We start from the raw sequence: 27,009 nt of genomic DNA, 5'->3' as shown, positions 1-27,009 counted from the left end.
TCTTGTGTTGGCTTCATTCCTGAGTGGATCTTTCAAAATGTGCCTGCAGAAATTCCTTCTGAAGACATGGAACTATGCACTTGATGCAATGCAAAATTAGGTGTCATTCTCAGATCACATCCAAATGTCCCTTTATGGGTAGGTAAGTACAAACACACTGAAATGCAACCCGATTTTTACTCTAGACTCTTTCATACTCACTATGGGCACAAGCTTCCCAGGATGGGGAGCATACTTGGAAGACAAATTTCCAAAGTCTTAGAGAGTGAACTAAATGGTTCACTTTGACATCTCTATCAGTGGCATGTATGAACAAGAACACCTCTCCCATTGTGGCCATATGGTATCAGAGCAATTGGCCATAGAGTCCAATATATTGACTGTGACAGTGGCCTGTATCAGCTGCATCAGTAGAAGGTGCAAAAAACCATGCAGAGCGCAATTACAATACCCTCAAGAGAAGAGAAGTCACCTACTTTCCATTAGAGGTTGGCTTATAATTGAGGCATGAATGTTTATATCCCTTCCAAAACTAGGGAGTAACCAGAGGTCAGACTTCTCTGTGGCAAAGGAAATAGTTTTCTGAGCAGAGAAGAATCTGCAGCCTTTCAAGATAGTTCACATGAAGGATACAGAAAAGAAGGAAAATGGAGAGTTAAAGTCCTTCTCCCCATCCTCTACTGGCCTAGAAGGTGCTTTGGACTTGCTAAATAGCCAAGAACCACATACTGTACCTTCAGAAAAGGCCAAAGCTCTTGAAGCAGGAACTTCTTCATCTAGACCAGGAACATCTACACTTAACAGCCTGGGCATCAGAAGAGAAGTGTAGTTCAGCATGGATTCTCCATTAACCTCAGAATCAGTTTGGTATCCAGACAGAACCAGGATATTTCACTCACTGATCTGGTCAAATTTACATTTCTGATGTGAGGGAAAACAGAAAGCTCTTTGGGACAGGGACTGCCTCTTTGTTTGTGCGGTGCTCAGCAAAATGGGGCCTTGGCCTCCAGATGCTGCTATACCGAAGTGAGCTGTAGCTCACGAAAGCTTATGCTCAAATATATTTGTTAGTCTCTAAGGTGCCACAAGTACTCCTTTTCTTTTTAATAATAGTCACAGTTATTGATCTCAGCTACACTAGAGTTTCTCCAGAATGGTTGGTTGGATTCCTATAACCAAGCACCGTAGAAACACGTATCAGCCCTAGCAGTGATCTGTAGGTAGGCACATTGGACTCTTCAGTTGAGTATCTTAAAATGCCACGATTAATCAGAATGACAGATTAGACAAGCCTATGATTAGCCTTTCTAGTCCCCATTACCTCCAAAAGCAGATTTTGGAATTAATTCCTGTATCTGTACAAGAACCATGTTGTTATTGTCATGAGCAAAAGGCAGTTGTTATAGCATTCTGCCCATGGTAAGTTCTTTGCACAATTCCTGCAAAATAGTTCTCCCATCATTTTGTTCTAACCCTTGATGCTGATTTGATAGGCTGTGACATAAATGAGCATTGCTAGTATGCTGTTCATCTCATTCCATCCAAAATGTCATGGCCTTAGGGCCTCAAAAGTTGCTTCAGGCAAGATGTTACAATCCTGCATCAGTTGACATGCTAGGCATCAGTGAAAGTATTTGCAGAAATCTCTTGGGCATTGGAAAAGAGGTGTACGAGCCTCATCTGAGACAGAGTTGCAACATAAGTTTCCATTTCTCTGCCGAGGCATCCTTTGGTAGGAAGGTGCTACTAGGTTGGTTCCTACATAACTCCTTTGTGTACAAAGATCTTGCTTTATATGGGGGGGGGGAGTCCATTCCGGCCTGCAATTCTACTATAATAATAATTAAAACACTTCTCATCTTTCCCCTATTACGTCTTTGAATCGCTGCTTGCTACTTCCTATTAGATGAATGAGGAGAAAAGCTGTGCAACAGAATGAGAAATTTCTTACCTGATCATTTTATTTCTGTCAGCAGCTTCTCTCTGAGTTCAATCCATACTAGTAGTGTGGAAATGACAAGAATACTTTTTTCTGTACAGAAAGATTTAGAAATATAATTCTCTTAAGGTTTGTCATGGGATTCACTCACCACTGTGGCACCTCCTGCTGGCTATCTCGGGGATTAGTGCTGCTAGCTGGTGTGCCCTCTCCTGGTGGTGCCTTGCTTGTCATTGTCACCGCCTGCAAACCTGCCTCAGTCCAAGTACAGCAGCATCCTCTTCATGACTCGACTTGTGGTATCACTGTTCCCTGCCCAGCCTCTGTAGGCTGCTTTTAACTCCTTCTCTGCCAGTGTGGAACAGATGCCCCATCACAAGTTTATTTAATACATTATATCAAGTTATTGTCTTAATGCTAATAATTGGTTGCTGGAGCACCTCTATCTTTGGAAAAACTCTTCTGGTGACTTGAGCCGAAGGGTGTGTCTTAGTCCTGGAGCTTCCAGCAATAACATTGAACTGCCTCCAAATTCCACAGTGGAGATCATGAACACATTAGTAATGAATGACGAGAGAAGCTGCTAACAGAATATTATTAGGTAAGAAATTTCTCATTCCTAGAAGTTTAGGTTATAGTCTATTTACATCCATCTTAAATGTGTCTGAAGTTCACTTGGTCACAAAACTGCAGAAGTTTCATTTAAATGCATTCTGTTAACTATTTTTTCCCCCCAAAGGAGGTGAATTTTGGAATGTTTGATTGTACTAATGGAAATATCCTTCAGGGCCTGGAAATTTTCTTGGCCCAAGTCATGGTACCAGCACTTAAATCTCAGCAGGTAAATAATCAGTATCTTTTCTTAACAAACCTATTTTGAGTTATGTCTAATAGCTGTTTCTATCTCAGTTGTAAATCAGATGAACTAAAACAAAAGTGTCTGTCAAAGGGAATAGAGAACGATATAAAGGTCTAAATTAGGATGTGCACAGGTCCTGACATTTTATCTGGGAGTCTGAAATTCATATTTCATATTCATTGTTCGTATTTAAAAATACCACAACTTAAAAATAGCATAATAAGGTATGCATGATAAAGCAAGAGAATAACAGTGAGTGTGATGCTAGGGTAAGCTCGAGTAAAAAGAAGTGTCAATTTCTCTTGGTTGCAACATAGGTAGGCCCATGATTTAATCCAGAGATGTTTACAGTTAGAGGGTCTTCAGCACTTTAGCACAGCCTGCAAGCCCCAGCCTACTAGAATTTTTCTGGTTTTGTGGGTCTGTCCAGGGGTCCTGATTTGGTCTGTTGAAACTAGAAATGGGACCAAATTAAAACCCAGCATCTGAATAACTTCAGACGTTGTTGGGTTTGAAATCAGAAACTGTATTTTGCAGCTTGGGCCTTATATCTAGTAGAAACTGAGATTCCTCCCCCCCTCCTACCACCCCCTCCACCCTCCCCCCCCCCACCCCCCGGTTTCATTAGAACCAGTTAAGTGGACATTCTGGCCACCTTTCCACACCTACACTCTGCTGCTTCTTTCCTTTTGCCTCATCCACACATACTCCTGTTGTCTTGCCTCCCTTGTCCTTGTAGCTCAGTGTGCCCTGCTTATCACAATGCAGTATTGTGTCCATCTTCAGCAGGGACATAGCAGGGTGGGCCTTGCCAAAGCTTCAGCCCCTCCAAAGTAATTTGGTGTCACATGGTCAGGAGCTGCTCTTTTGATTTTCTTTCATACTGAAGTAGGAAGAAAGATTAATATCTAACTTCCTCCCTTCAAAGGGAGCCATTGTTCTGAAGTCAAGCTGAAAAGAAAGCCCAACAAGTCACCTTCAGAGAGAGAACTCAGAGCGACATTTTATTTCCATGAGGTCTTTGCGCTCATTTGTCTCCTCTGCAGCCTTTTGTCTCACCTGCCAAAGCTCTGAGAGTGGGCCAACCCAGTTTCTTGAAGCAGCAGTTACAGTCAGAGGCATAGATGACATTTTCCTTATAACTTTGTGTCCTTGCCATAATGCTTTGTTAGATGGTTGACTCTGATACAAGACAGCTCCATTTTGACTACCATTATAAATACACAGAGCTGCTAAATGCAGTGTTGCCAACTCTCATAATTTTATTGTGATGTTCACAATGTTTGGTGTTTTTCTTATAACCTCAGCTGTTGCAATCAAGAGGTTACATGAGAATCTCAGCTGTCATTATGTAAAAAATAAGATTTTTACTAGACCTTTCGATTAATCGCAGTTAACTAAAATTAATTGTGATTAATCACTGTTTTAATCGCACTGTTAAACAATAGAATACCAATTGAAATTTTATTAAATATTTTGGATCTTTTTCTGTATTTCAAATATATTTATTTCAGTTACAACACAGAATACAAAGTGTACGGTGCTCACATTGTAATCAAAAATAATAAAACAAACATTTGCACTGTAACAATGATGAACAAAAGACAGTATTTTTCGATTCACCTCATGCAAGTACTGTAGTGCAATCTCTTTATCGTAAAAGTGCAGCTAACAAACGTAGATTTCTTTTGTTACATGACTGCACTCAAAAACAAAACAATGTAAATCTTTGGAGCCTACAAGTCCACTCAGTCCTACTTCTTGTTCAGCCAGTCGCTAAGACAAACAAGTGTGTTTACATTTACGGAAGATAATGCTGCCCTCTTCTTATTTACAATGTCTCCTGAAAGTGAGCACAGGCGTTCGCGTGGCACTTTTGTAGCCAGCAAGGTAAATTGCAAGGTATTTATATGCCAAATATGCTAAATATTCGTATGCCCCTTCATGCTTCAGCCACCGTTCCAGAGGACATGCTTCCATGCTGATGATGCGCGTTTAAAAAAAGTGTTAATTAAAATTGTGACGGAACTCCTTGGGGGAGAATTGTATGTCTCTGGGTCTGTTTTACCCACATTCTGCCATATATTTCATGTTATAACAGTCTCGGATGATGACCCAGCACATGTTTTAAGAACACTTTCACTGCAGATTTGACAAAATGCGAAGAAGGTACCAATGTGAGATTTCTAAAGATAGCTACAGCACTCAACCCAAGGTTTAAGAACCTGAAGTGCCTTCCAAAATCTGAGAGGGACGAAGTGTGGAGAATGCTTTCAGAAGTCTTAAAAGAGCAAAACTCCAATGCGGATACTACAGAACCCAAACCACCAAAAAAGAAAATCAACCTTCTGCAGGTGGCATCTGACTCAGATGATGAAAATAAAGATGCGTCAGTCCACACTGCTTTGGATGGTTAGTGAGTAGAACCCGTCATCAGCATGGACGCATGTCCTCTGGAATGGTGAGTAAAGTATGAAGGTACATATAAATCTTTAGCATATCTGGCACGTAAATATCTTGCGATGCCAGCTACTACAGTGCTATGCGAATGCCTGTTTTCACTTTTAGGTGACGTAAACAAGAAGCGGGCAGCATTATCTCCTGCAAATGTAAACACACTTGTTTGTCTTAACGATTAGCTGAACAAGAAGTAGGCCTGAGTGGACTTGTAGTCTCTAAAGTTTTACATTGTTTTATTTTTGAATGCAGTTATTGTACATAATTCTACATTTGTAAGCTCAACTTTCATGATAAAGAAATTGCACTACAGTACTTGTATGAGGTGAATTGAAAAATACTATTTCTTTTGTTTTTTTGAGTGCAAATATTTGTAATAAAAATAAATAGAAACTGAGCATTGTACACTTTGTATTCTGTGTTGTAATTGAAATCAATACATTTGAAAATGAAGAAAACATCCAAAAATATTTAAATAAATGGTATTCTATTATTGTTTAACAACATGATTAATCACGATTAATTTTTTTAATTGCTTGACAGCCCTAATTTTTACCCAACTGTCAGGGGACTGGTGTCCAAGCCTGGCAGAACCACATAATGGCGATACTCTGGACTGTGTTGCCCAGTGGCAAGAGACTGTAGCTGGGGCTGGTGGGGAACCTGGTTCCTCCTTTCTCCCCTGGGTTCCAGCTCAGGGCCCAGTAAATTGTAGTTCAAAATGCTCGGCGTAGGGGTTGGGCGCTCCTATTCTGCAACCTGGGCCACTCCTATGTCTGCAACCTGGGCCACTTCTTATCCTGGCTTTGGTTCCTCTATTGGTGCCACTGGTTTGTTTCAGAGTCCCCTCTACAGTCCTCTGTGGTTGCGCCCTGGAAAGTCATCTTCTTTCAGTCACAGCTTGTTATTGTCAGCCTCCATGGTTGAAGGGCCTGCAGCAACCCAGCAATGGGGCCTGGTCCTGGCCACGTGGGGCCTCACCAGCTTCTCGGCAGGAGCCTACACTACACAACTGCTCTCCTTTGTGGTCTGACTAGACTGATCTGAGCTGCTCCCTTTTGAGCTCAGCCTCCACTGGAAGTATGCCCAGCAGGGGCGGCTGTCCATGGCTTTCTGGGTCCAGAGCTGCTCCTTAACCCTAAACTCCTTGCTGCAGGGCTTGTACACCCCATCACACCAACAAACACAAAATTAATATGCCCATTTAAAATCGGGCATACCAAAGCACTGACTAATATATTGTAAGGGGTCCCATACTGGCCAGGAAAGATTTATCTCTAAATTCTATGGTTCTGTGAATAAGCAATACTTTTCTAATAAAAACAATACCTTTGTTTTATATTTTTTCTTGCATTCATTATTTTCAAATAATCAGCACTGGGGAGCTGTGAAAGAAGGCTTGAAGAACAGCCAGATACAAGACTTCCTGTATTCTGTGGATAAATTTGTGGGTACCTTGTCATCAGCAAGACAGAATTTAGAAGATAAAATTCAGCTGCAAAAGGTGGATATTGAGAGTTACCTCAACAACTTGCATAACCCTTCTGACTACATAACAGCAGGTCAGTAATTCTTAAAGGAGAAATATTATACATTCCAAAACAGAACATGGAAATGAGAGTATTTATAGGAAGAGAGATGTTCCGTGTCCTCTATGCTGTTAGCGATGATTTCTCTTAAAAGGTTTATTCATCCTCTTTCTTAGAGCTATATTTCTTCTTCTTCTTGATCTCAGAAGTGGAGTATAATTCCAAGTTTATGATCTTGAAAATGACTGAGATGTGATAAAATCAGCACTATGACCATCCAGTTCTGCAGGGTGAGGGAAGCTCAATAAGGTGGGTTTGGAGAGGATGGCATAGAAAGGAGGATCAGCTGCTACCTATGGAATGCTCCTTACTTTTGTTGGTCCTCAGGTACACTAGGTACACTATGGCTCTGAGATCCAGGGATTGGAAGGGGGCATAGCTGGATAAGTGGGCTTGACTTGGGCTATGGCCCCTCTCTACAACAGTGGCCTCTCCTCCCTGCCCCCCTTCCTTGTCACCACATGACATTTCAGTGTAAAATAATGCTGATCCGATCAGCATTATCATATCCCGTGCTACATACTAAAACCCCCTTAATGGGTATGTTTTGGGGCAGCTGCAAGTAAAAAAACAAACCTATGGCAGCAGGGCTGCTAAGGGATCCTGAGTCACTGAGCAAGTGCCCTGCTCTCCAATGGATGGCACAAGGTCTGAAAGGTTTCCCTCTGGATCTCAGGTAAGCTGCACGTTTGAAGGGCCAGGAGCCCTGGTCATAATGCAGAGGGCAAACTCTACACTGTCTCCGCAGATGGAACAATCTGAAAGACCTTTTGATTTGAAACATACAGAGTTTCCTGGTCACTATGTGGATTGTCTTCCACCTTTGGGACAATGTGGCCCTCTAACTTCACTGAAGGAGATGGCTGGGAAAGAGAGAACCCTTGTTTAATCACAAGTAGGGTTATTAACTAAATATGCAAAAAGAAAAGGAGTACTTGTGGCACCTTGGAGACTAACAAATTTATTTGAGCATAAGCTTTCGTGAGCTACAGCTCACTTCATCGGATGCATCGGATGTAGCTCACGGAAGCTTATGCTCAAATAAATTTGTTAGTCTCCAAGGTGCCACAAGTACTCCTTTTCTTTTTGCGAATACAGACTAACACGGCTGCTACTCTGAAACCTAACTAAATATGGTTAATGTACCAGTACTTTAATTTAAATTGTTAGTTAGGCTTGGCATTTTTGTTGGATATGAAAATTCCACATGAAAAATGCAGCAATATTCCAGTGCCTTTTAAGTATACATCTGATTTTGAAGTTATGCATGTGCTAATGGGGCTAAAGCCTGTGGTCCTTGTTCAGTTTTATTTCATTTGACTTTGTTGGGAATTTACCTGGGTATGGACTGAGCAAAGCTTGCACAAGGACTTTAGGATTTATTCCTAACAAATTAGGATTGCAGGGAACATGCACTGTTGGAGCTCCCTGCATGGCAGTGTACAGAGGGGAAATAGGTGGGTGACAAGGGAGGGAAAGACAGTGGCAAGATAGAGGATCTGCTGCATGGATTCTCTAGTCATCTGCCCCAGAATTAGGATGAATGGTGGGCTGGCTACTTTGGGGTAAAGAATCCTTCCGAAGTCAGCTCTGCATCCAACCTGGAGCCAGGTGGTGAGAATTCTTCTAGAGAATGTTTAAATCTATGTGCGTTTCTTGGCACTTATTAGTAGAATGCAACTTTTGTCTTGTGGTTTTAAAGGCAGTAACATCGAGGTCATTGAGAAACTTGAGGGAGTGCTAGTAATTTGGATCAAACAGATTGGACAAATTTTGGTGGAAAGTGAACAAATGAGAAAAGAAGCTGATGACATTGGCCCAGCTGCTGAACTGGAACACTGGAAATCGAGGATGGCATCATTTAACAGGTTAAAGCATTGCATTATTTCTTCTGCAGGCTAAAGGGCATTTTGTTTATAAATATGAATTGTCACTGGCAGAAAAAAATTAAAATTTATTCTTTTTTCAAAGCCTTTTAGATGAGATCAAGAGTCCAAGAGTAAATAAAGTTCTAAGTATTCTTCAGGCAGCAAAATCAAGACTATTAAAGCAGTGGAAAGAACTGGTAATGACTGTGCTTTTAATAGAAATAATTTTAAGTCAATTAAAAACACGCTGCTGTGCTTATGCTGCACAGGGAAATGAACCCACATTGCTCATAATAGTTTGGGGATGATGGTTTTTATGTATTGGGCTTTATTTTCTCTTTGATATAAACATGTAATACCAATTCTCTTGATTTGGAGTCAAGGACACATATTTGTGGGGGGGGGGGGGAGGGGGCAACCCTATCTCCTATGTTGCCAGTTACACAGATATCTACACAGGCCTGTGGGATTGCCAGGAAGGGGATAGAGGAGGTATTGGCTACAGGCCCAAACTGGTTTTACCCAGGGCGCTTACTACATCAGACGGATGGACACCTCGTCCAAATTTAACAATGCAAAGTGCAGACAGTCCAGAAAAATGGACTCACAAGCCATGTGCAGGTGACCTGAGATTCAAAAGCCACTGAATTCACCAGTAGAGGAGATGATGGGCAGAAACAGCAGGTCTACCATCAAAATCTTCTACTCCTTAAAGTGTGGATCTACTTTGAGAATAGCCTGTGGAAAAATGGTACCTTCTTACTCAACTAATCTTGCTGTGTGCGCTCAGAGTAATTTCTGCTGACTTTTGTGGTAAAAATAGTTTTTGATCTGTTATCCCTGCAGAGCCAACACATGTAAGAGATAGTGAGCTGGATTCCATTTCTTCCTGTGTAGCATCAACAGAATTATTTATCAAGTTCAAATCAGTCAGACCTGTGTAAGCTGTTGTAGACAAAATGGATACACAGGTGTCATTGAGGAACTACTTTATTAAGGTGATAGTGTATAAGCAGGGAAGAACCCAGTATGTTTTAGAGCCTGAGCTGGTTTTGCAGGGCTGGCAGTTAGAAAAATCAACCGTCTCTATGTAAATTGAGCACATTCAATATTGCCAGTCCTGAACAGTCAAACATAATGAGTCAGGCCCCCAAAACCATGATTATTGGCTAAAAAATCATGAGATTTTACCAAGTGATAACATTGTGCTGTGTTTGTTTGCCTCCTAGTTTTTGATCTTTTAGGGTTTATGTTTTCAAGTTTGTGTTTTTTTAAACCATGAGGACTAGAAATTTACTTTAATAAATGTCAGCTGAAATTCTGTTGAAATCTCATGACTGCAGGAGCTGTCTTGTGATAAATTGATGATAGTTGCCAACACTGCTTTGAAAAATATACAACTGAAAGGCAATACACATTGGATCCCAGAATGCCATTTTTACACTTACTTTTCAGAGTAGAATTGCGGTTTAATCAGGCAAAACTCTGTCAACTTCAGGGAGGAATTTTTCCTAAATTGGGATGTATAATCCTGTCCAAAAGCTGCTGATCATCAGGTAGCAATTATTAAATATAGAGTGGGGCAGATCTTGCCAATTCTTACTCCAACAAATTGTCTCATAGATTTCATTGGGAGTACCTTTATAAGTAAAGGTTTGCAGGATTGGCTCCTGTATTCATTCTTCTTTTAATAACATGCATTGGAAAGGTAGTGAGCCCACTGAGATTTGTGTGATAACCCTAAATCGGGGTGGGAAAACTTTTTGGCCCGAGGGCCACATCTCGGTGGGGAAATTGTATGCAGGGCCATGAATGTAGGGCTGGGGCACGCTGCCCTTACCTGTGGGTACCACCCCCAAAGCTTCCATTGGCCGCGGTTCCCCGTTCCCGGCCAATGGGAGCAGCGGAGGGCGGTGCCTGCAGGCGAGGACAGCACACGGAGCCCTCTGCCCCCCCGCACCCCAGGGATGTGGTGCTGGCTGTTTCCAGGAGTGGCGTGGGGCCAGGACAGTCAGGGAGCCTGTCTTAGCCCAGCTGCGCCATGGGGCTGGCAATCCTATGGGCTGGATTGAAAGCCCTGATGGGCCAGATCCAGCCCATGGGCCGTAGTTTTCCCTTTCCTGACCTAAATGCTATTAATTTTAGTTGCCTTTTCCCTTTCAGGATGGTAATGTAACAAATGCTGCCAATGAAGCTAAAGACAATGTAAAATATTTATATACACTGGATAAGTTCTTTGGTCCACTTGGTAAAGCCTCACCTGTAAGTATTTTTATTTTTTTTAAATAAAGCATTTAGATGGTATGAAACTTAGAAGAGAAAAAAGGGCTATTACTCCCAGTGGGAGAATGACTCTCCTTTTCCATTTTCAAATGTAGTGCCCATACAATTGAATGTATAGATTTCAAAGAACCGCCCCCCCCGGAAATGGAAAAATACTGCTTCTCATGTAGCAGACATCTGCCATTCCAGGTGCTAATGCAGGGGCAGGAACAAATCCTGGTAATATTCTCCCAAGCCCCACCCGCTGCTGGTGCTGAAATGAACTGCCACTGATAGTAAATTGAGCAGACTTGTCTAATATGATTGTCCCTTTAGTTCCTTGCATACATTTGTTTAAGGTTTGCAGTAGGTTTTCATATTTACTAGTTTTTAGGACATTTGAATTGCTGATTTTTTCCTTTCCCTTTTGTGTCTTAGGCAGTAATGGTGGATCACATACCCAGGTTAATGAACAGTATTCGTATGATTTACAGTACATCACCATACTATAATACATCAGAACAGATGACTTCTCTTCTCCTCAAAATCACTAACCAGATGATTATTACATGCAAGATATATCTAAGTGAAGGTGTTTTGAAAATCTGGGACTTGGACAGGTAACATGACCTTTTACTAGTTTTACCTTCTTCTTTAGTTAAGACTAATAGAAAATTCATAGGTTAAATATGAACATTATTACAAAGTAATATTGTGAAAGCCCTGATTCACCCAAGCAAATAAGTTTTTAATTTGGAGCACTTGAATGCTTCTATTCACTTCAGCGGGAATATTCAGAGTGCATAATGTTAAGCACATGTGTAAGTCTTTGCTGGATCAGGGTTTATGCTATATAGATTGCCATTAAAATGCAAATACAACAATTTAAAAAGCTATTATTTTGTCATCATGACTTTCTTGATGCAAAGTACACTCAGACAGAGGAAACTAGGAGTAGGAACAAGTAGATTCTTCGGAGAGAAAACCCTGGGGACAGGCAAGCTGAGAAAGCTTAAGCTCAGGTTTATGCTTTGTGTGTACTTAAGTTAACAATACAGGCAAACACTACAAAGGGGGTAAGTTTGCACCATATTCAATGTGGGTATGTACTCTATTAGGAGCAGAGTGGTAACTTGCTTGTACTGCTATTGTTCTGCACATATTGCTGCAGGGATTCAGTATGGCAAATGTTAACTGTGCCAGATTTAATGGTGCCAGTGTAGCTCCTGACCTAGGAAAGCTGGATCCACATTAGGCTTGCAAGTTAAGTTAAACACACTCTCATTTTTTTGGAGACTTTATTTTGTTCTTCCTCGCTCTGTTACTTCCTTTTTATTATTTATGTCTTTTGTCTTATACTTAGATTGTAAGTAAGTATTACAGGTTGTAAGTATTAGCCCTGGTCTACACTGCAAGTTTAGGTCGAATTTAGCAGCGTTAGATCGATTTAACCCTGCACCTGTCCACATGACGAAGCCATTTTTGTCAACTTAAAGGGCTCTTAAAATCGATTTCTGTACTCCTCCCTGATGAGGGGATTAGCGCTGAGATCAACATCGCCGGGTCGAATTTGGGGTAGTGTGGATGCAATTTGACGGTATTGGCCTCTGGGAGCTATCCCAGAGTGCTCCATTGTGACCGCTCTGGACAGCACTTTCAACTCAGATGCACTAGCCAGGTACACAGAAAAAGCCCCGGGAACTTTTGAATTTCATTTCCTGTTTGGCCAGCGTGGCGAGCTCATCAGCACAGGTGACCATGCAGCCCCAGAATCGCAAAAGAGCTCCAGCATGGACCGAATGGGAGGTACTGGATCTGATCGCTGTATGGGGAGACGAATCTGTGCCTTTTCCTTCCCTCCTACCCTCCTCCCATACCCCACCCGGGCTACTTTGTGAGTTATCTCCCTATTTTTATAATCAATTAATAAAGAATACATGGTTTTTAAACAATAGTGACTTTATTTCCTTTGCAAGCAAGCTGTGATCGAAGAGGGGAGGGCGGGTGGCTTACAGGGAATTTAGAGGCAACCAAGGGGGCGGGTTTTCATCAAGGAGAAACAATCAGAACTGTCACACCATAGCCTGGCCAGTCATGAAACTGGTTTTCAAAGCTTCTCTGATGCGCAGCGCGCCCTGCTGTGCTCTTCTAATCGCCCTGGTGTCTGGTTGCGTGTAATCAGTGGCCAGGCGATTTGCCTCAACCTCCCACACTGCCATAAACATCTCCCTCTTACTCTCACATAGATTGTGGGAGCAAGCAGCAATAACAATGGGAATATTGGTTTCGCTGAGGTCTAACCTAGTCAGTAAACTGCGCCAGCGCGCTTTTAAACATCTGTGGTGGAAAAATTAACCATGCGTTGTGTTTGGATCAGAACGAAGCCTGAAGCTCCTTTATTGATTACAAGCGCAGGGGGGTAACAGCTCTAAATAGCTGCCCCCAGATGCAAAGCACACACAGCTTTTTAAAGCTTAAAACCACAGACAAATTACACATACTTTCGTCTTAATTACCTTATTTGGAATATAGCAAAACAAGCTTTTCCGTTATTGACAGGTGTTCTTTTGCAGTTAACGTTTCTTAAGCTGTGCTGCTGCAATTGCCTTACAATGGAATTTTCCACACTCTTTTCTTATGCTTCATATACACAGTTAGCTTGACCAATTTAGGCCTACTTGGGTCCACTGAATTTTTCCTCCACATACCCTCCCCCTTTTTTTTGGATTGGGCCTAAACTTTTATAGCCATGTGCCCGTTAATTATTTTTTTTTGTTTTTTTGCCCAAACTGTGTTACACATTTTATTTACAATCATTAGTGCCACCTGCTTTTTTGCGCCGAGGTTGGCAGGTTTAGGCAATGATAAATACATGCGTTACAGCAACAATAACATAACTTTATGCTAAACAGCAATAAAAGCAACAACATTTTCATGGTGATAATGTGATGTGGTTGGGATTATTGTATAGCTTTAGTTACAAAACACAATACATTAGTCTGGGTACACAAAGTAGACATTTTGTAGGCAGTATAAACCATTCTGCACTTGGTCAGCCTACAGTTGAGCAGCTCCTTAATACTGTCCAGGGTGCCTGTGTATGGCTTCATGAGCAATGGCATTAAGGGGGTAAGCTGGGTTCCCAAGGATAACTATAGGCATTTCAACATCCCCAACAGTTATTTTCTGCTCTGGGAAGAAAACCCCTTCCTGCAGCTGTTCAAACAGACCAGAGTTCCTGAAGATGCGAGCGTCATGTACCTTTCCTGGCCATCCCACGTTGATGTTGGTGAAACGTCCCTTGTGATCCACCAGTGCTTGCAGCACCATTGAAAAGTACCCCTTGCGGTTTATGTACTGGCTGCCAAGGTGGTCCGGTCCCAAGATAGGGATATGTGTTCCATCTGTCACCCCACCACAGTTAGGGAATCCCATTGCAGAAAAGCCATCCACTACGACCTGCACATTTCCCAGAGTCACTACCTTTGATAGCAGCAGCTCAGTGATTGCGTTGGCTACTTGGATCACAGCAGCCCCCACAGTATATTTGCCCACTCCAAATTGATTCCCGACTGACTGGTAGCTGTCTGGTGTTGCAAGCTTCCACAGGGCTATCGCCACTCACTTGTGAACTGTGAGGGCTGCTCTCATCTTGGTATTCTTGCGCTTCAGGGCAGGGGAAAGCAAGTCACAAAGTTCCATGAAAGTGCCCTTACGCATGCGAAAGTTTCGGAGTCACTGGGAATCATCCCAGACCTGCAACAATTCCTTATGCAGCCCCACCAGTCTGTGCTTGTTTCCCGGGCACAGAATCGGTGTTCCACGTCATGAGCCTGCCCCATTGCCACCAGGATGTCCAAATTGCTGGGGCCCGTGCTTTGAGATAAGTCTGTGTTCATGTCCTCATCACTTTCGTCACCGCGCTGCTGTCACCTCCTCGCCTGCTTTTGCAGGTTCTGGTTCTGCATATATTGCAGGATAATGCGAGAGGTGTTTACAATTCTCATAACTGCCACAGTGATCTGAGTGGGCTGCATGCTTGCTGTGGTATGGTGTCTGCAGGAGAGCTGATTTGCAGCAGAAGCGGTGGCTAAAGACGGATACCACAAGAATAGATATTTATAGAGAACGACAAGAGGACCTGCTAGGCGGATTCATGAGAGCAGAGTTGCATGGAAGCGGTGGAGGACGACGGTTAGCACTGCGCACATTTCCCGAGGAAGAACACACGTACCTGGGAGCCCATGACAGACAACATGCAGCAATTCGCTATTGAGACAATAGCAGCAGAGCAGAGTTGCAGCAGAAACGGTGTATTACGACAGTTAGCAGCACCCAGGAGGACCAGAATGGATCCCCCGAGCTGCAGGAGAGCAGAGTTGCAGTGGAAGCGGTGGATGACGATGGTTAGCAGACCTACTGCACCGTCTGCTGCCAGCAGCACCCAGGACAGAACAGCGGCAATGTCGGAGAGCTGAGCTGAGCTGGCTGCACACTTGTCATGGTATGGCATCTGCATGGAAAAAAGGCACAAAACGATTGTCTGCCGTTGCTTTCACGGAAGGAGGGGTGCCTGACGACATGTACCCCAAACCACCTGCGACAATGTTTTTGCCCCACCAGGCACTGGGAGCTTAACCCAGAATTCCAATGGGCAGCGAAGACTGCAGGAACTGTGGGATAGCTACCCACAGTGCACCGCTCTGTAAGTCGATGCTAGCCACGGTAGTGAGGACGCACTCTGCCGACTTAATGCGCTTAGTGTGGACATACGCAATCGACTGTATACAATTGATTTCTAAAGACTGACTTCTATAATATCGACCTAATTTTGTAATGTAAACATACCCTTAGATTGTTTAGGTCAGGGACCATTTTTCTGTGTTTGTACAGCACCTCGCACAGTGGGCTCCTTATCCATGACTCTTAGGCGCTGCTGCAGTACAAAAGGGAAACAGGCAGACTAATGGGGGAATACAAGGAAATAATGAGACAATGTTGATCAGCATGATAGGCTGTGATCTCAGCACCAGCTGCCTCATCGTCAAATTTTTTGTAGAATCATGGCAAAGGAGAGTTTAAGGAGGAATTTGAAGGAGGACAATGAGATGGCCTTATGGATATTTATGGGAAGCTCCTCCCACGAGTGAGGGGCAGCATAGGAGAAAGCACAAAGAAGAAATAGGAGTTAGAAATTAATATTAGTAATGGGAATGAATGTTTAGTTCATTGCAAGCTGTGCAGGGTGTCCAGTGTGGATAAAAGGCCAAAGGGCCATCTTCCAGACTTAAGAGAGACTTGCAACTTGTGCTTATGGGTGAAGGAGAAACCTGATGTCTTCACAGCCCAAGAGACCTCTTTGGTACCCTCTGTCCCCCTTTTGGGGAGAGGATTCAGAAGAGTGAGCTAAATCCTACAGGTAGGCAGAGAAGAGCCTCCCTGGAGTTACGTGTTAAACGGTGGGAGCCCTATAACTCACTGGACTGGACCCACTTAAATCCCTGGTATGTGAGAGATGGGCAGACCGCACAGATAGAATCCTTCCCCAGTGCTAATAAAGTTGTAGCCTCCTGCTTAAATCCATCCCTGTATCTGTCATCATTCACCTACATGTACTGATCAATGGGGCGAGAGATTGCATTTGTTATGGCCAGAGAAGAGGATGTTGCAATAGTGAAAACAAGATGGTGAAAGCCTGGATGAGAGTTTTCTCTTTGTGGATGGGTAGAGAAGACTGCATTTTAGAGATCTTGTGCAGGAATAAACAGCAAGATTTAGACACAGCCTTGATGTGAGGATCTAGAGAGAGGATCAAGTCAAAGATGATCCCTAGATTACAGGCGTGAGTGACATAAAAGTAATTCATGCTGAAGATTTCTAGTTGCTCTTTGTGTGTAGAAAAACGTAATTATCTTTAACCAGCACTCGACTGAATAACCAGCACATGACAGAATATTGGTATATACATTATAAATAAGGATAAGATTTTGTCATGGTAATTTTTAGTAAAAGTCATGGACAGGCCATGGGCAATAAACAAAAATTCATGGGAGCCTGTGACCGGCTCCAGCTGCTCACAGATTAAGCCACAGAAGTCACCAAGGTTGGGTGAATTCACAGAATCATTGACTTCCCTGGCCTCCGTGACTAAATTGTATCCTTAAAGATAAAGAATGTTCATAAATAAAATTAAAATACAATTTTTAACATACTTGAACAAAATTAATTTCTAATGAATTCTTTTTGTTTTATCACTTTGTTTGCAGAAGTCTCTGAGTCAATAGGGTGAATTCATGAGGTTTTACGTTTGTTAATTTATGATTCCTTTGGTCTGACAAACGTTCTGGAAACAGAGTGACAAAGTCCAAACAGAGTGACAAAGTCCTAACAGAATGATGATCTTTACAACTAATTGGCTTATATATGTAATAACAGTCCATTATTTAAACTAAAAGGGACAAGTACAGCCTCCCCCTGCCCACTATTTAATCTATAGTAGCTATGTCAAGATTGGTCAAACTACTGCACATAAATTGAACCCAGCCTGTGGACTTGGGAATTGTGGCTTTCTAGATGTTCACATTTAAAGGAAACAAGAGACTTTTCTGACGTTTGAGCCTACCTAAGAAGAGGAGAATCCAAACTTTCCTGGAAACAAGGACACAGTTTGTAGAGAAAAAAAATGGCTGAAGTACAGGAACTGAACAGGCTACATGGTGTAGGCAGTTCCTATCTGGCCTGTGCTGGGCAGTGTCATAGGGTCAAGATTTGGTCCAATAACAGTAAAATATAAAACAAAACAAAATTCTAGCCTGTAAAACAGTTTAAGAATGAACATTTTAATTTAATCCTTTTCACATTTTGAATGATGTATTTATATACATCTATGTCCACATTTTATCAAGGTACTCTTTATAATGTTAATACAATATTTTCTAAGTACTGGGCTTGATAAAATGTCTACGTAGCTGAAATGTTCTATTATTGTAATCATTTGTGCAGCTCTCTATGGTTATTAAGTTTGTCTTCTGTTCACTTTTGTTTTTAGGCAAGAATTATTAAAGAGGGTACAAGAATGTATTTATCTCAATGAACAATATCAAACATATTTTCAGAGAGTAAGGGAGAAGCTAAAGGAAAATCCAAGTGATCGGCAGTTTGATTTCAGGTAAATAATTCATTCTGTCCTTGAATCAAATCTTGTCCATTTATATAATTTATAACTGCACAATCAACATATGTTCAGATGAACTGGAGAGTTTAACATTCAGTGAAAATATAAACTGTAGCATGTTCCAGACCTGATCCTGCAGATTTTATTCAGAAAAATTTTTTCAGTGACAAGTTTTGCCAGAGTTTGTCACCCACATAGGCCCAAAGGGATTTCAGTTGAACTAATGCATGAATTTAGAGTTAAGCATATTCATAAGTGGGCTTTTTGATCAGGTCTTTAATCATATTGCTGTGGAGTTTAGATGCTGCTTGTAATTATTAGAACTGGAAGCACTGGCTGTTGGGAGTCTGAAAGGACAAGGAAACAGGAAGCGGGGGGGGGGGGAGTTGAGGAGGCAGAGTGAGAGCTACCGAGGGTGCAGCAGCAGCTTGGTAAAGAGGTTTCCACTTTAAAAATAAAGCCTTGTTGAAGTTTGTTAGTACCTTCCCTGGTTGCTACAACATTTTGGCGACGAGGATAGATCTTCTGCCTCTGAACCCACTTGCACCCTTTCTGCAAAGTCCAGGTGAGCCTCCAATTGCTTTTACTGCCTAGATCCATATGTTTGAGACTTATCTGCTTCCAATCACTGCTACAGAGATTTCTGAAGCAAGAAAGCGTGCTCTGCTAATCCACTGCCTTGGAGCAGAAGGGCAGCGTATATTTTACGCTTTTCCCCTTGCAGATGATAAATGAGACTGCACTCACTGCATTAAAGAACATTTTTGTGCCAAAAGTGAATGTAGTAGCTAATCACTACAGATTTCGCCAGTGTGACCAGAAAACAGGGGAGACTATAATGCAGTATATTGCTTCCCTGAGGAGTCTGATTGTAACTTATGACTTCGGGAATATGGCAGATGAGATGATTAGAGACCAGCCCATTGAGAAAACAACCATGCTTCGTGTAAGAGAACTCTTACTTCTAGAACCACAACTTACACTAGAAAAAGCAATAACCATTGCTACTCAGATTGAGTCAGCTACAGCTGAAGCCAAAATAATGAGCATGGATACAGGAGGCACAGTCTAGGCTGTGACTCCTTTGCAGAAAAGTTCACTATCGCTGCAGACAAACGATTACAAGAGGAAAACTAATGGAAAACCACCGAATCAGCAAATTCAAAATACAGTAAAAACATGCTTTCGCTGTAGATCCCCACAACACCTTGCAAGCTACACAGGATGTCCGGCAAAAGTAGCTCAGTGCAATCATTGCAAAAAGATTGGGCATTTTGCTAAAGTATGTCGCAGCAGCCAGTTCAATCAACAGGTGCATGCAGTTACAATACCAGATGTTACTGTGCTGAGCGTGGACAATATCACTACTGCACATATTCCAGAACAAATAAAGTGCACTGTAAATGTTTCCACCCTACCCTCAGACAAATCACACTCTATTCAGCTAATGTTGGACATTGGCTTAGCAGTATCTATACTACCTTATTCCATCTATTTGCATTACTTTAAAGATGTGCCTCTCACTGAACCCAAACTTCACTTGGTGTGCTATTTGAAAAACCATATTTCACTACATGGCTGCCTGCCAGCAGTAGTTACTTTTGGTGATTGCTGTGTAACTGCAGAGTTCTACATTGTCCACAAAGGCACTCCTATCCTTGGCAGGGATTCATTGGCTGCTTTAAATCTCAGGGTAGTTAATGGACGAATTGATCTTCCTCAGCAAAGCACTCTTGCGGTACACACACCAGTTTCAGCTGGGACCCAACACCAGGTTGAGGAGAAACTCGGCTGTGCTTATGGTTTTATGCATAAAGTTAAAATGCGGAATAATGTGATGCCTGTACTACAGAAGTTACGGCGCTTAACATTTTCAGTCAGGGATGCTGTTACAGAGGATCATAGAAAACTTGTTCAAAAGGACATTATTGAAGAGATTGACTCCTCGGAATGGGTTTCACCTATAGTAGTGATGGAGAAGAAGGGTGGAGGCATTCGCCTTTGTGTGGACTTAAGGGAGCCAAATAAAGCTATTGTGATTGACAGCCATCCTCTTCCTCACATAGAAGAAGTATTTGCAGAACTCCATGGAGCAAAGATGTTTTCTGTTCTTGATTTGAAGACCACATACTACCAGGTTATGTTGCATGAAGATAGCAGAGACCTCACAGCATTTATTACACGAGGGACTATTTCATTTTAAACATGTTCCATATGGTCTCGCATCTGCCCCAAGTGCCTTCCAAAAAATGATGTAATTGATTCTGAAGAATCAACATGGAGTTCAGTGCTATCTGGATGATATTATCGTGTTTGGAAATACTTCTGAGGAGCATGACAATAACCTGCAGTCTGTACTAAATTGCATCAGCAAAGCAGGCCTCAAGCTCAATAGGTCCAAATGCAAATTTAGACAAACTGAACTCTCCTTTCTGGGGCATACAATTTCACAGGCTGGACTAGAACCTGATCCAGATCATATCCTGGCAATTTCAAATGCTCCTCCTCCAACAGATTTGCAAACCTTACTTTCCTTCTTGGGTCTTACCCCCTGGTATGCAAAATTCATTCCCAATTATGCTTCTGTCATTGAACCGTTATGAGAATTACTACGGAGAAGTTCAACCTTAGTGTAGACAACGGATGCACAAGCTAGTTTCGAAGTGGTAAAAGACTTGATTGTACATAGTCCAGCACTTGCACTATTCGCTCCTGCATTACCCACAGTTGTAACTATTGATGCTTCTGATTATGGACTTGGGGCTGTCCTCACACAACTTCATGAGGACAACACAGAGAGGACTGTTGCATTTGCTTCAAGGACACTAAGTTATGCTGAGAGGAAATATTCTACAGTCGAAAAAGAAGCACTTGTTTGTGTCTGGGCTACTGAAAAATGGAGAACTTACCTGTGGGGCCGCATGTTCAAGTTGCGCACAGACCACAGCCCTTTGACGACGTTGCTCGCCACGAAAGGACTGAGAAGAGCAGGATATTGTATTGCTAGATGGCCTGCAAGACTACTCTCTTTCAATTATGAACTGGAATATAAGCCTGGAAACCAAAATGTGGTAGCTGATTGCCTTTCTCGCCTACCTTTGCCTTCACCAGATGGTCCACCGGAGGATGAGGGTGTAGTAGTTGCCCTTATTACAAGCACTCTTACTGCAGTTACAAAAGAACAATTTCAAGCTGCTTGTTCAGTGTGTCCAATTCAAGAAAAACTACGGGAATTTCTGACAAAGAGGTGGCCCAGTAACCCTAAAAACCTTGACCCAGTTTTGCTGCCTTATTTTAGAGTTCGGGATGAACTTTCTTTGCTTGATGGCTGTGTGCTATGAAGTACACACCAGCTACTTGTGCCAGAAGAATTACAGTCAAAACTCATACACCTGGCACATGATACTCATCAAGGAATTGTCAGAACCAGACAACGACTACGGAATCTGTATTGGTGGCCAGAGATGGACTCTCAAACTGAAGCACTCATAAAATCCTGTGTCACTTGCCAAAAGTATGATAAGACAGCAGTGACATGTATCCCTCCATTACAGCCTGTTCCTCTTCCTGAATCTGCATGGGAAAAAGTGGCGATTGACATTTTAGGACCCTTTAATACAGCTCCAAGTGACTGCCGTCATGCCATCACTTTAATAGACTATTTCAGTAAATGGCCTGAGGTAGCGTTTACATCGCAAATCTCTTCTGCTACAGAAATTAAGTTCCTCTCTTCGTTTTTAGCAGGGAAGGTAACCCCAAAGAACTGGTTTCAGATAATGGTAGTCAATTTACTTCCTTGGAGTTTGAAACTTTTCTTGCAGAGAGGAACATTTTACACAGAAGGTCATCCCTATATTACCCTCGAGCCAATGGGGAAAAAGAATGGTTGAACAGAAGTTTGAAAGAGAGTTTGCAAATGGCTAAACTGGAAGGGCGATTGTGGGTACCCTTCACTACTGATTTCTTGCAAGCATATCGGGCTACACGACATGCCACAATGCAAAGATCACCCGCAGAGTTACTGCATGGGAAACAGATGAATACTAAACTGAACATTGCTGGATTGTTAAAGTCACGACCTGATGCCCCAACCTAGGATGATATGAGAAAAACAGTTGAACAGAACCAAGCAAAGTATAAGGCTTTCACAGACAAGTGGCGGGGTGCTAAGGAACCAAAGTTTGGGTGTGGTTTCTTTGTTAGAATATGAAAACCTGGAATTTTATGCAAAGGGGACCATAAATTCATAGCTCCTCTTAAAATCATAGAGAAGAAGGGACCTTACACCTATTGACTTTCTGATGGGCAGGTATGGAATGCTTCTTATCTTGCACCTGCCTATGCACCAAGAGGAGATTATGCTAACACCCAGTCTGTATTGGATGATTTCACCATAGTATCAACACAACAAGACATTGCACTGGAACCGGTGCTTGAGAGACGGCCTGTCATACCCAGACGACCACCTGTCTGGACTAGAGACTATGTTATGTAGTATTTACAGTGTTTTCAGTGTAATATTTCTGCCAACAGTATAGTGTCTTGTTTCATATTTGTTCCTGTGGTTAGAACAACAACGTTTATTTCAATTGGGAGAGTTTCTTAAGAGAGGAGGGAATGTGGTGTTTAGATGCTGCTTGTAATTATTAGCACTGGCTGTTGGGAGTCTGAAAGGACAGAAAACAGGAAGCGGGGGGGGGAAGTCGAGGAGGCGGAGTGAGAACTACCGAGGGTGCAGCAGCAGCTTGGTAAAGAGGTTTCCACTTTAAAAATAAAGTCCTGTTGAAGTTTGTTAGTACCTTGCCTGGTTGCTACAACAATTGCCAATGAGAGTTTTGCCTGAATCAGCACTGTCGAACAAGGCTTTCAGCCTGCATCTTAGCATTACAAGGCCAAATTGTAATGTTCTGAAAATGTGACATAGGTGGAGATACTCTTTTAAATAAAACAATTATAATTAGGACCAAAATTGGCACATGTAAGAATTAAGCATTAAGTACTTCATACTTATGGTAAAAGTATTTTACTTGATTCTGCACTAAGAAGAGTACATTTTAGAAAAAGAGAAACATTGTGCAAGTACTGGAAGAAAATATCTGAATCTTAGAAATTCTTGCAGTATGTTTTATTCCATATGTTTATGATAGTCCCTCTATTGCCTTTTTTATCATCAGTGAAAACTATATATTTGGAAAATTTGACGCATTCTGTAAACGCTTGGAAAAGATTTCAGATATAAGCAATATCATGGAAGGCCTTTTAGAGCTACAGAATATAAAAATAGAAGGTATTGAAAAGATCAGTGCTCGTTACCAGATGATTGCTACAAACACCAAATCAAAAACCTATGATGTTCTGGATCACAGGAAACAAGAGGTACGTATTTCAGAAATAATAATCAGAAATGTTAAACACTTGTGAAAATCTAAATCAGTCACTTTAAACTATGCATTTCCTTGAAAATATGGTGGATTTTATAACAGTGTACAAAAAACAGTGTAAAGTTTATAACAATATAGGCATTAATTTGTTTATAATTCTAACAGGTTCCTATCTTATTAAGACAATTTTAAGTTTTTAGACATTCACCACTGGTAGTTGTACCCAGATAAGTGAACTAGTTGTTAATGTGACAGCTTAATGGCCCAGTGGTGCAAACACTTTTTCTTGTATCTTGAGCATATTTTATGCTAATTGGAAAACAAAACTTTTTCCTTTTTTTTTTGAGATCCATGAACCTTGAATCCCATCTGGAAAACCCTAACTCATGCATGCACTGATACTGAAGTCAGTGGCACTACTTGCATCAGTAAGGATTAATTAGAGGAGGAAGAATTGAAGAATCAGGCCTGTAGTTAGCACTTAGGTGACTATTTTATGTGCCGTGGTAAAGCACAGAGCTCAAACTGGATTGTTTTAATAGCAGTTCTTAGACTCTGTTCCATCAAAGCAGTTATGCATGTGCTCCAAGAACATGAGTAGTCTGATGGAAGCTAGTGTGACTACTCCCATATTTAAGGCACCAGTTTCTTGAATCAGGGCCCATGTGCTTTGCTAGATCTGGATCATAATTACAACACATGAAAAATATTTTGACTTATTGCACTACCGTTCTTCCTGACTCATGGTTTGCAAATTTTTAAAATCGCTCTTTATGTTTCAGGCGTGGAGCACTTCTGGACTGTGCTCTGATGTCTGTAATATTTGTTGTATGGTTGTCCACTGAAAATCATATTTGGATTCCTGCTGAGGTTTTGGGCTGTTTCAAGATCTCTAACTGCTATTATGGTTTTTTTGGCATTTCTACATATGAAATGATTGGGTGAGAGTATAGTATGGACTGCCCCTGTAGGGTGGTGGGTGTCTCTTGTGAGATGATGAAGGCACTCAGAATCTCACAGGATTCTTCACACTGGGCATTCAAGATAAATCATTATGGAAAGTAGTCCTGCTAACTGTTTCGTGTTTGCCTGATCTAGCATGTAAACTCCTGGGGGATTATGGGCTCTGTCACTGTACTGTTCTGTACAGTGCTGAATACACTTAATGGGAAGAATATGCAGATGCTGTATTGACTCCAAGAGGGTGGCTTTACATGAAAATTAATGGCATCATATAACCCATTTTTGTTTTTTTTTGTTTTGTTACCCTCTCCCCCTTTTCAGTTTGAGAAAGATTACCTTGAATTTAAGAATCAAATTGAAGATCTGCACCAGTCAATGCAAGAATTAGTGGATTCTTGGTTTGAGAAATCTTTAACTGTGAGTAATTCTGCAAGTAAAAAACCTGACCTTCAGAAGTGCTGGGCATCCACAAATCCTACTGAAATCTCTGCATGCTGCAGGTGTTCAGCATCTTTGGAAATCAGGCCACAAATGCTTGTTCGGTGTGAGATAATATCAGAGGAGTTGAGCAGTATCGGCAAACTCTTCAAGCTTAAGTGCACTCAGTCAGAAATATTGGAAATTTAAATACTGGTAATTGTCAAGTGCCAATTTCCTGTTCTGTCTTCCTCACATCTTTTGTCCCTCTCGTCTTCCCCATTTTGTTTCGTCTTTCTCTTTTCTGCCCCAGGCTCTTACTTCTTCCCTACTGATGCAACAAAATAGTAAATTGCTCCTCTTGGAGCATCTGTCGTCAGCTCTCCAATTTACCTCACAGGCCCTGGTTCCTCTCTGCATCTCCAGACCTATCTGCAGTTTTGCTTTTCTTCTATTACTTCCTTTCAGTGCTTTCTGTCCTTCTGCTCTCTACTCCAGCCTACAGTTTGTCATTGGTACATTGGGGTGGAGTGGGCGCAGGGCCTGGGGTGTAGCAGGGGTTTGAGCACCCCTGGGTAACTAAGAAAGACGGTGCCTATGCTCCCCTCTGTGCCTCAGAGCAAAGCGGTTGGTTGTTCCTTTTACGCTGGCAAGGAAGACAGTTTTATATAAACACCTAAATTGACAGACAGATATTGTTAAGATGAATATTTCCCCCTTTTAAAAAGTGTATTAAAGATTGGCCCCCTATTGCTTCCAAAATGTTGGCTGGCTTTTTTTTTTTCATTCCTAATTGTGCTTACATTACAAGAATTATTAGGGGGAAAATGGGTAGTGGAAATTTAAAAGAATTAGAATCAAGTTTAAACTATTCCAAGTGTTGCCCCTTTTTGACCTGAGTTGCTAGTCAAAGTTCAGAGCCCTGTGAATATTTCAGGTTGGGATAGTAATTGATGAAGGCCTCGAGCATTTTCCTTAATGTAATACTGTTTCTTTATACTCTAAATATAGGAGGAACCAGAAACAAAAGAATAGTTTATTAGCTTATGTCCCCAAGCCTCTTTAGCCAACACCAGAGCCAAAAAGTTCTTTCTCTAGTTTTTTCCAAGGTCATACATTGTGCTCACAGGCTCCTGCTTCGTTTTTGGCCTTTCAGTCTGTCTCTGTTCTGTTAAACTGTTCGTCTGTCTGTGTCTCACTCACGCACACAGTCACAATACTCAGTGGAACTCTCCACCCACATGGTGATAGTTTCTGAGCAGGCTCTGTTTTGCCATGTTTAGATATGGGCTCTTAAGTGTTTCTTAGAACTATCTTAAGTGAAGAGTGCATTCACATATCAGTTTTAACTCAACCCATAATAAGGTTTCATCCAGTACATAGCACAAGACAGAAAAGAGCTGTACTCAGTTTAAAAAATATATTACCCAGCAGCTCATTTGAAATATTTTCTCAGTTGCATTTCTTATGCTCCTCCTTCCAGATTGAAATAAACAAAGAAATCAACATTGTGAGCTATGTCTTTAAAATCAGGACCGATTTTAGATTTGGGCCCCAATTCTGAAACAAGCTATGTGAGCAGACCTCAGTGCCTGCACAGAGCCCCACTGATGTCAGGAATCGGAGTCTTGATGAAGGTGGAAGTACTGCTCTACTTTCTCCTGAGGGAATTCTGAAAAAAAAAAGAAAAAAAAAATTCTGCACACAATATTTTAAAATTCTACCCATTTTATTTGTCAATAAATAAATGTGGAGGCTCCAGCATGGCAGTGGGGAGCACCCTGCAGGTCTCCTTCTTCCCCCCAGGACACAGACTGGGAGGTGAGGCTGCACCCAACACTGACACAGTGCAAGGACCAGGCCCACTCCAGAAACAACCTGGGGCCCTGCCCCTCCATGCCAGGCACACCAATTTCACAAGTGAGTGGGACAGAGTCTTGCACACACGCCCAGCCCTAGGTCCTGATCCATGTGTGTGGCAAGTAGGCTCAGACAGCAGGATGCAAGTGTTTAGGGGCTTAGTGTGGGTAGAGCCAGGTGTGGGGAGAGAGGGTTCTATGTGGGGAAATCTCAGTGCGGGCTGCTTGGTGGGGGCGTCCA

General features: G+C 41.9%; 1 protein-coding gene across 1 annotated transcript in view; it reads left to right on the top strand.

Annotated features, from left to right (window-relative positions):
* LOC102935007 (dynein axonemal heavy chain 5) overlaps positions 1-27,009 on the top strand; it is a 275,261-nt gene that overhangs the window by 22,759 nt on the left and 225,493 nt on the right. The window contains 9 exon segments of the mRNA XM_043540319.1: positions 2,679-2,780; positions 6,631-6,817; positions 8,547-8,712; positions 8,816-8,909; positions 10,876-10,974; positions 11,413-11,594; positions 18,023-18,142; positions 23,323-23,524; positions 24,814-24,909. Of these exon segments, the coding sequence (XP_043396254.1) occupies positions 2,679-2,780; positions 6,631-6,817; positions 8,547-8,712; positions 8,816-8,909; positions 10,876-10,974; positions 11,413-11,594; positions 18,023-18,142; positions 23,323-23,524; positions 24,814-24,909 (1,248 nt within the window).

The sequence above is a fragment of the Chelonia mydas genome, chromosome 2 (genome assembly GCF_015237465.2).
Source record: "Chelonia mydas isolate rCheMyd1 chromosome 2, rCheMyd1.pri.v2, whole genome shotgun sequence".
NCBI lineage: Eukaryota > Metazoa > Chordata > Testudines > Cheloniidae > Chelonia > Chelonia mydas.
Note: the sequence above shows the minus strand (reverse complement) of the source record. Positions and strands in the feature narration are given on the sequence as shown.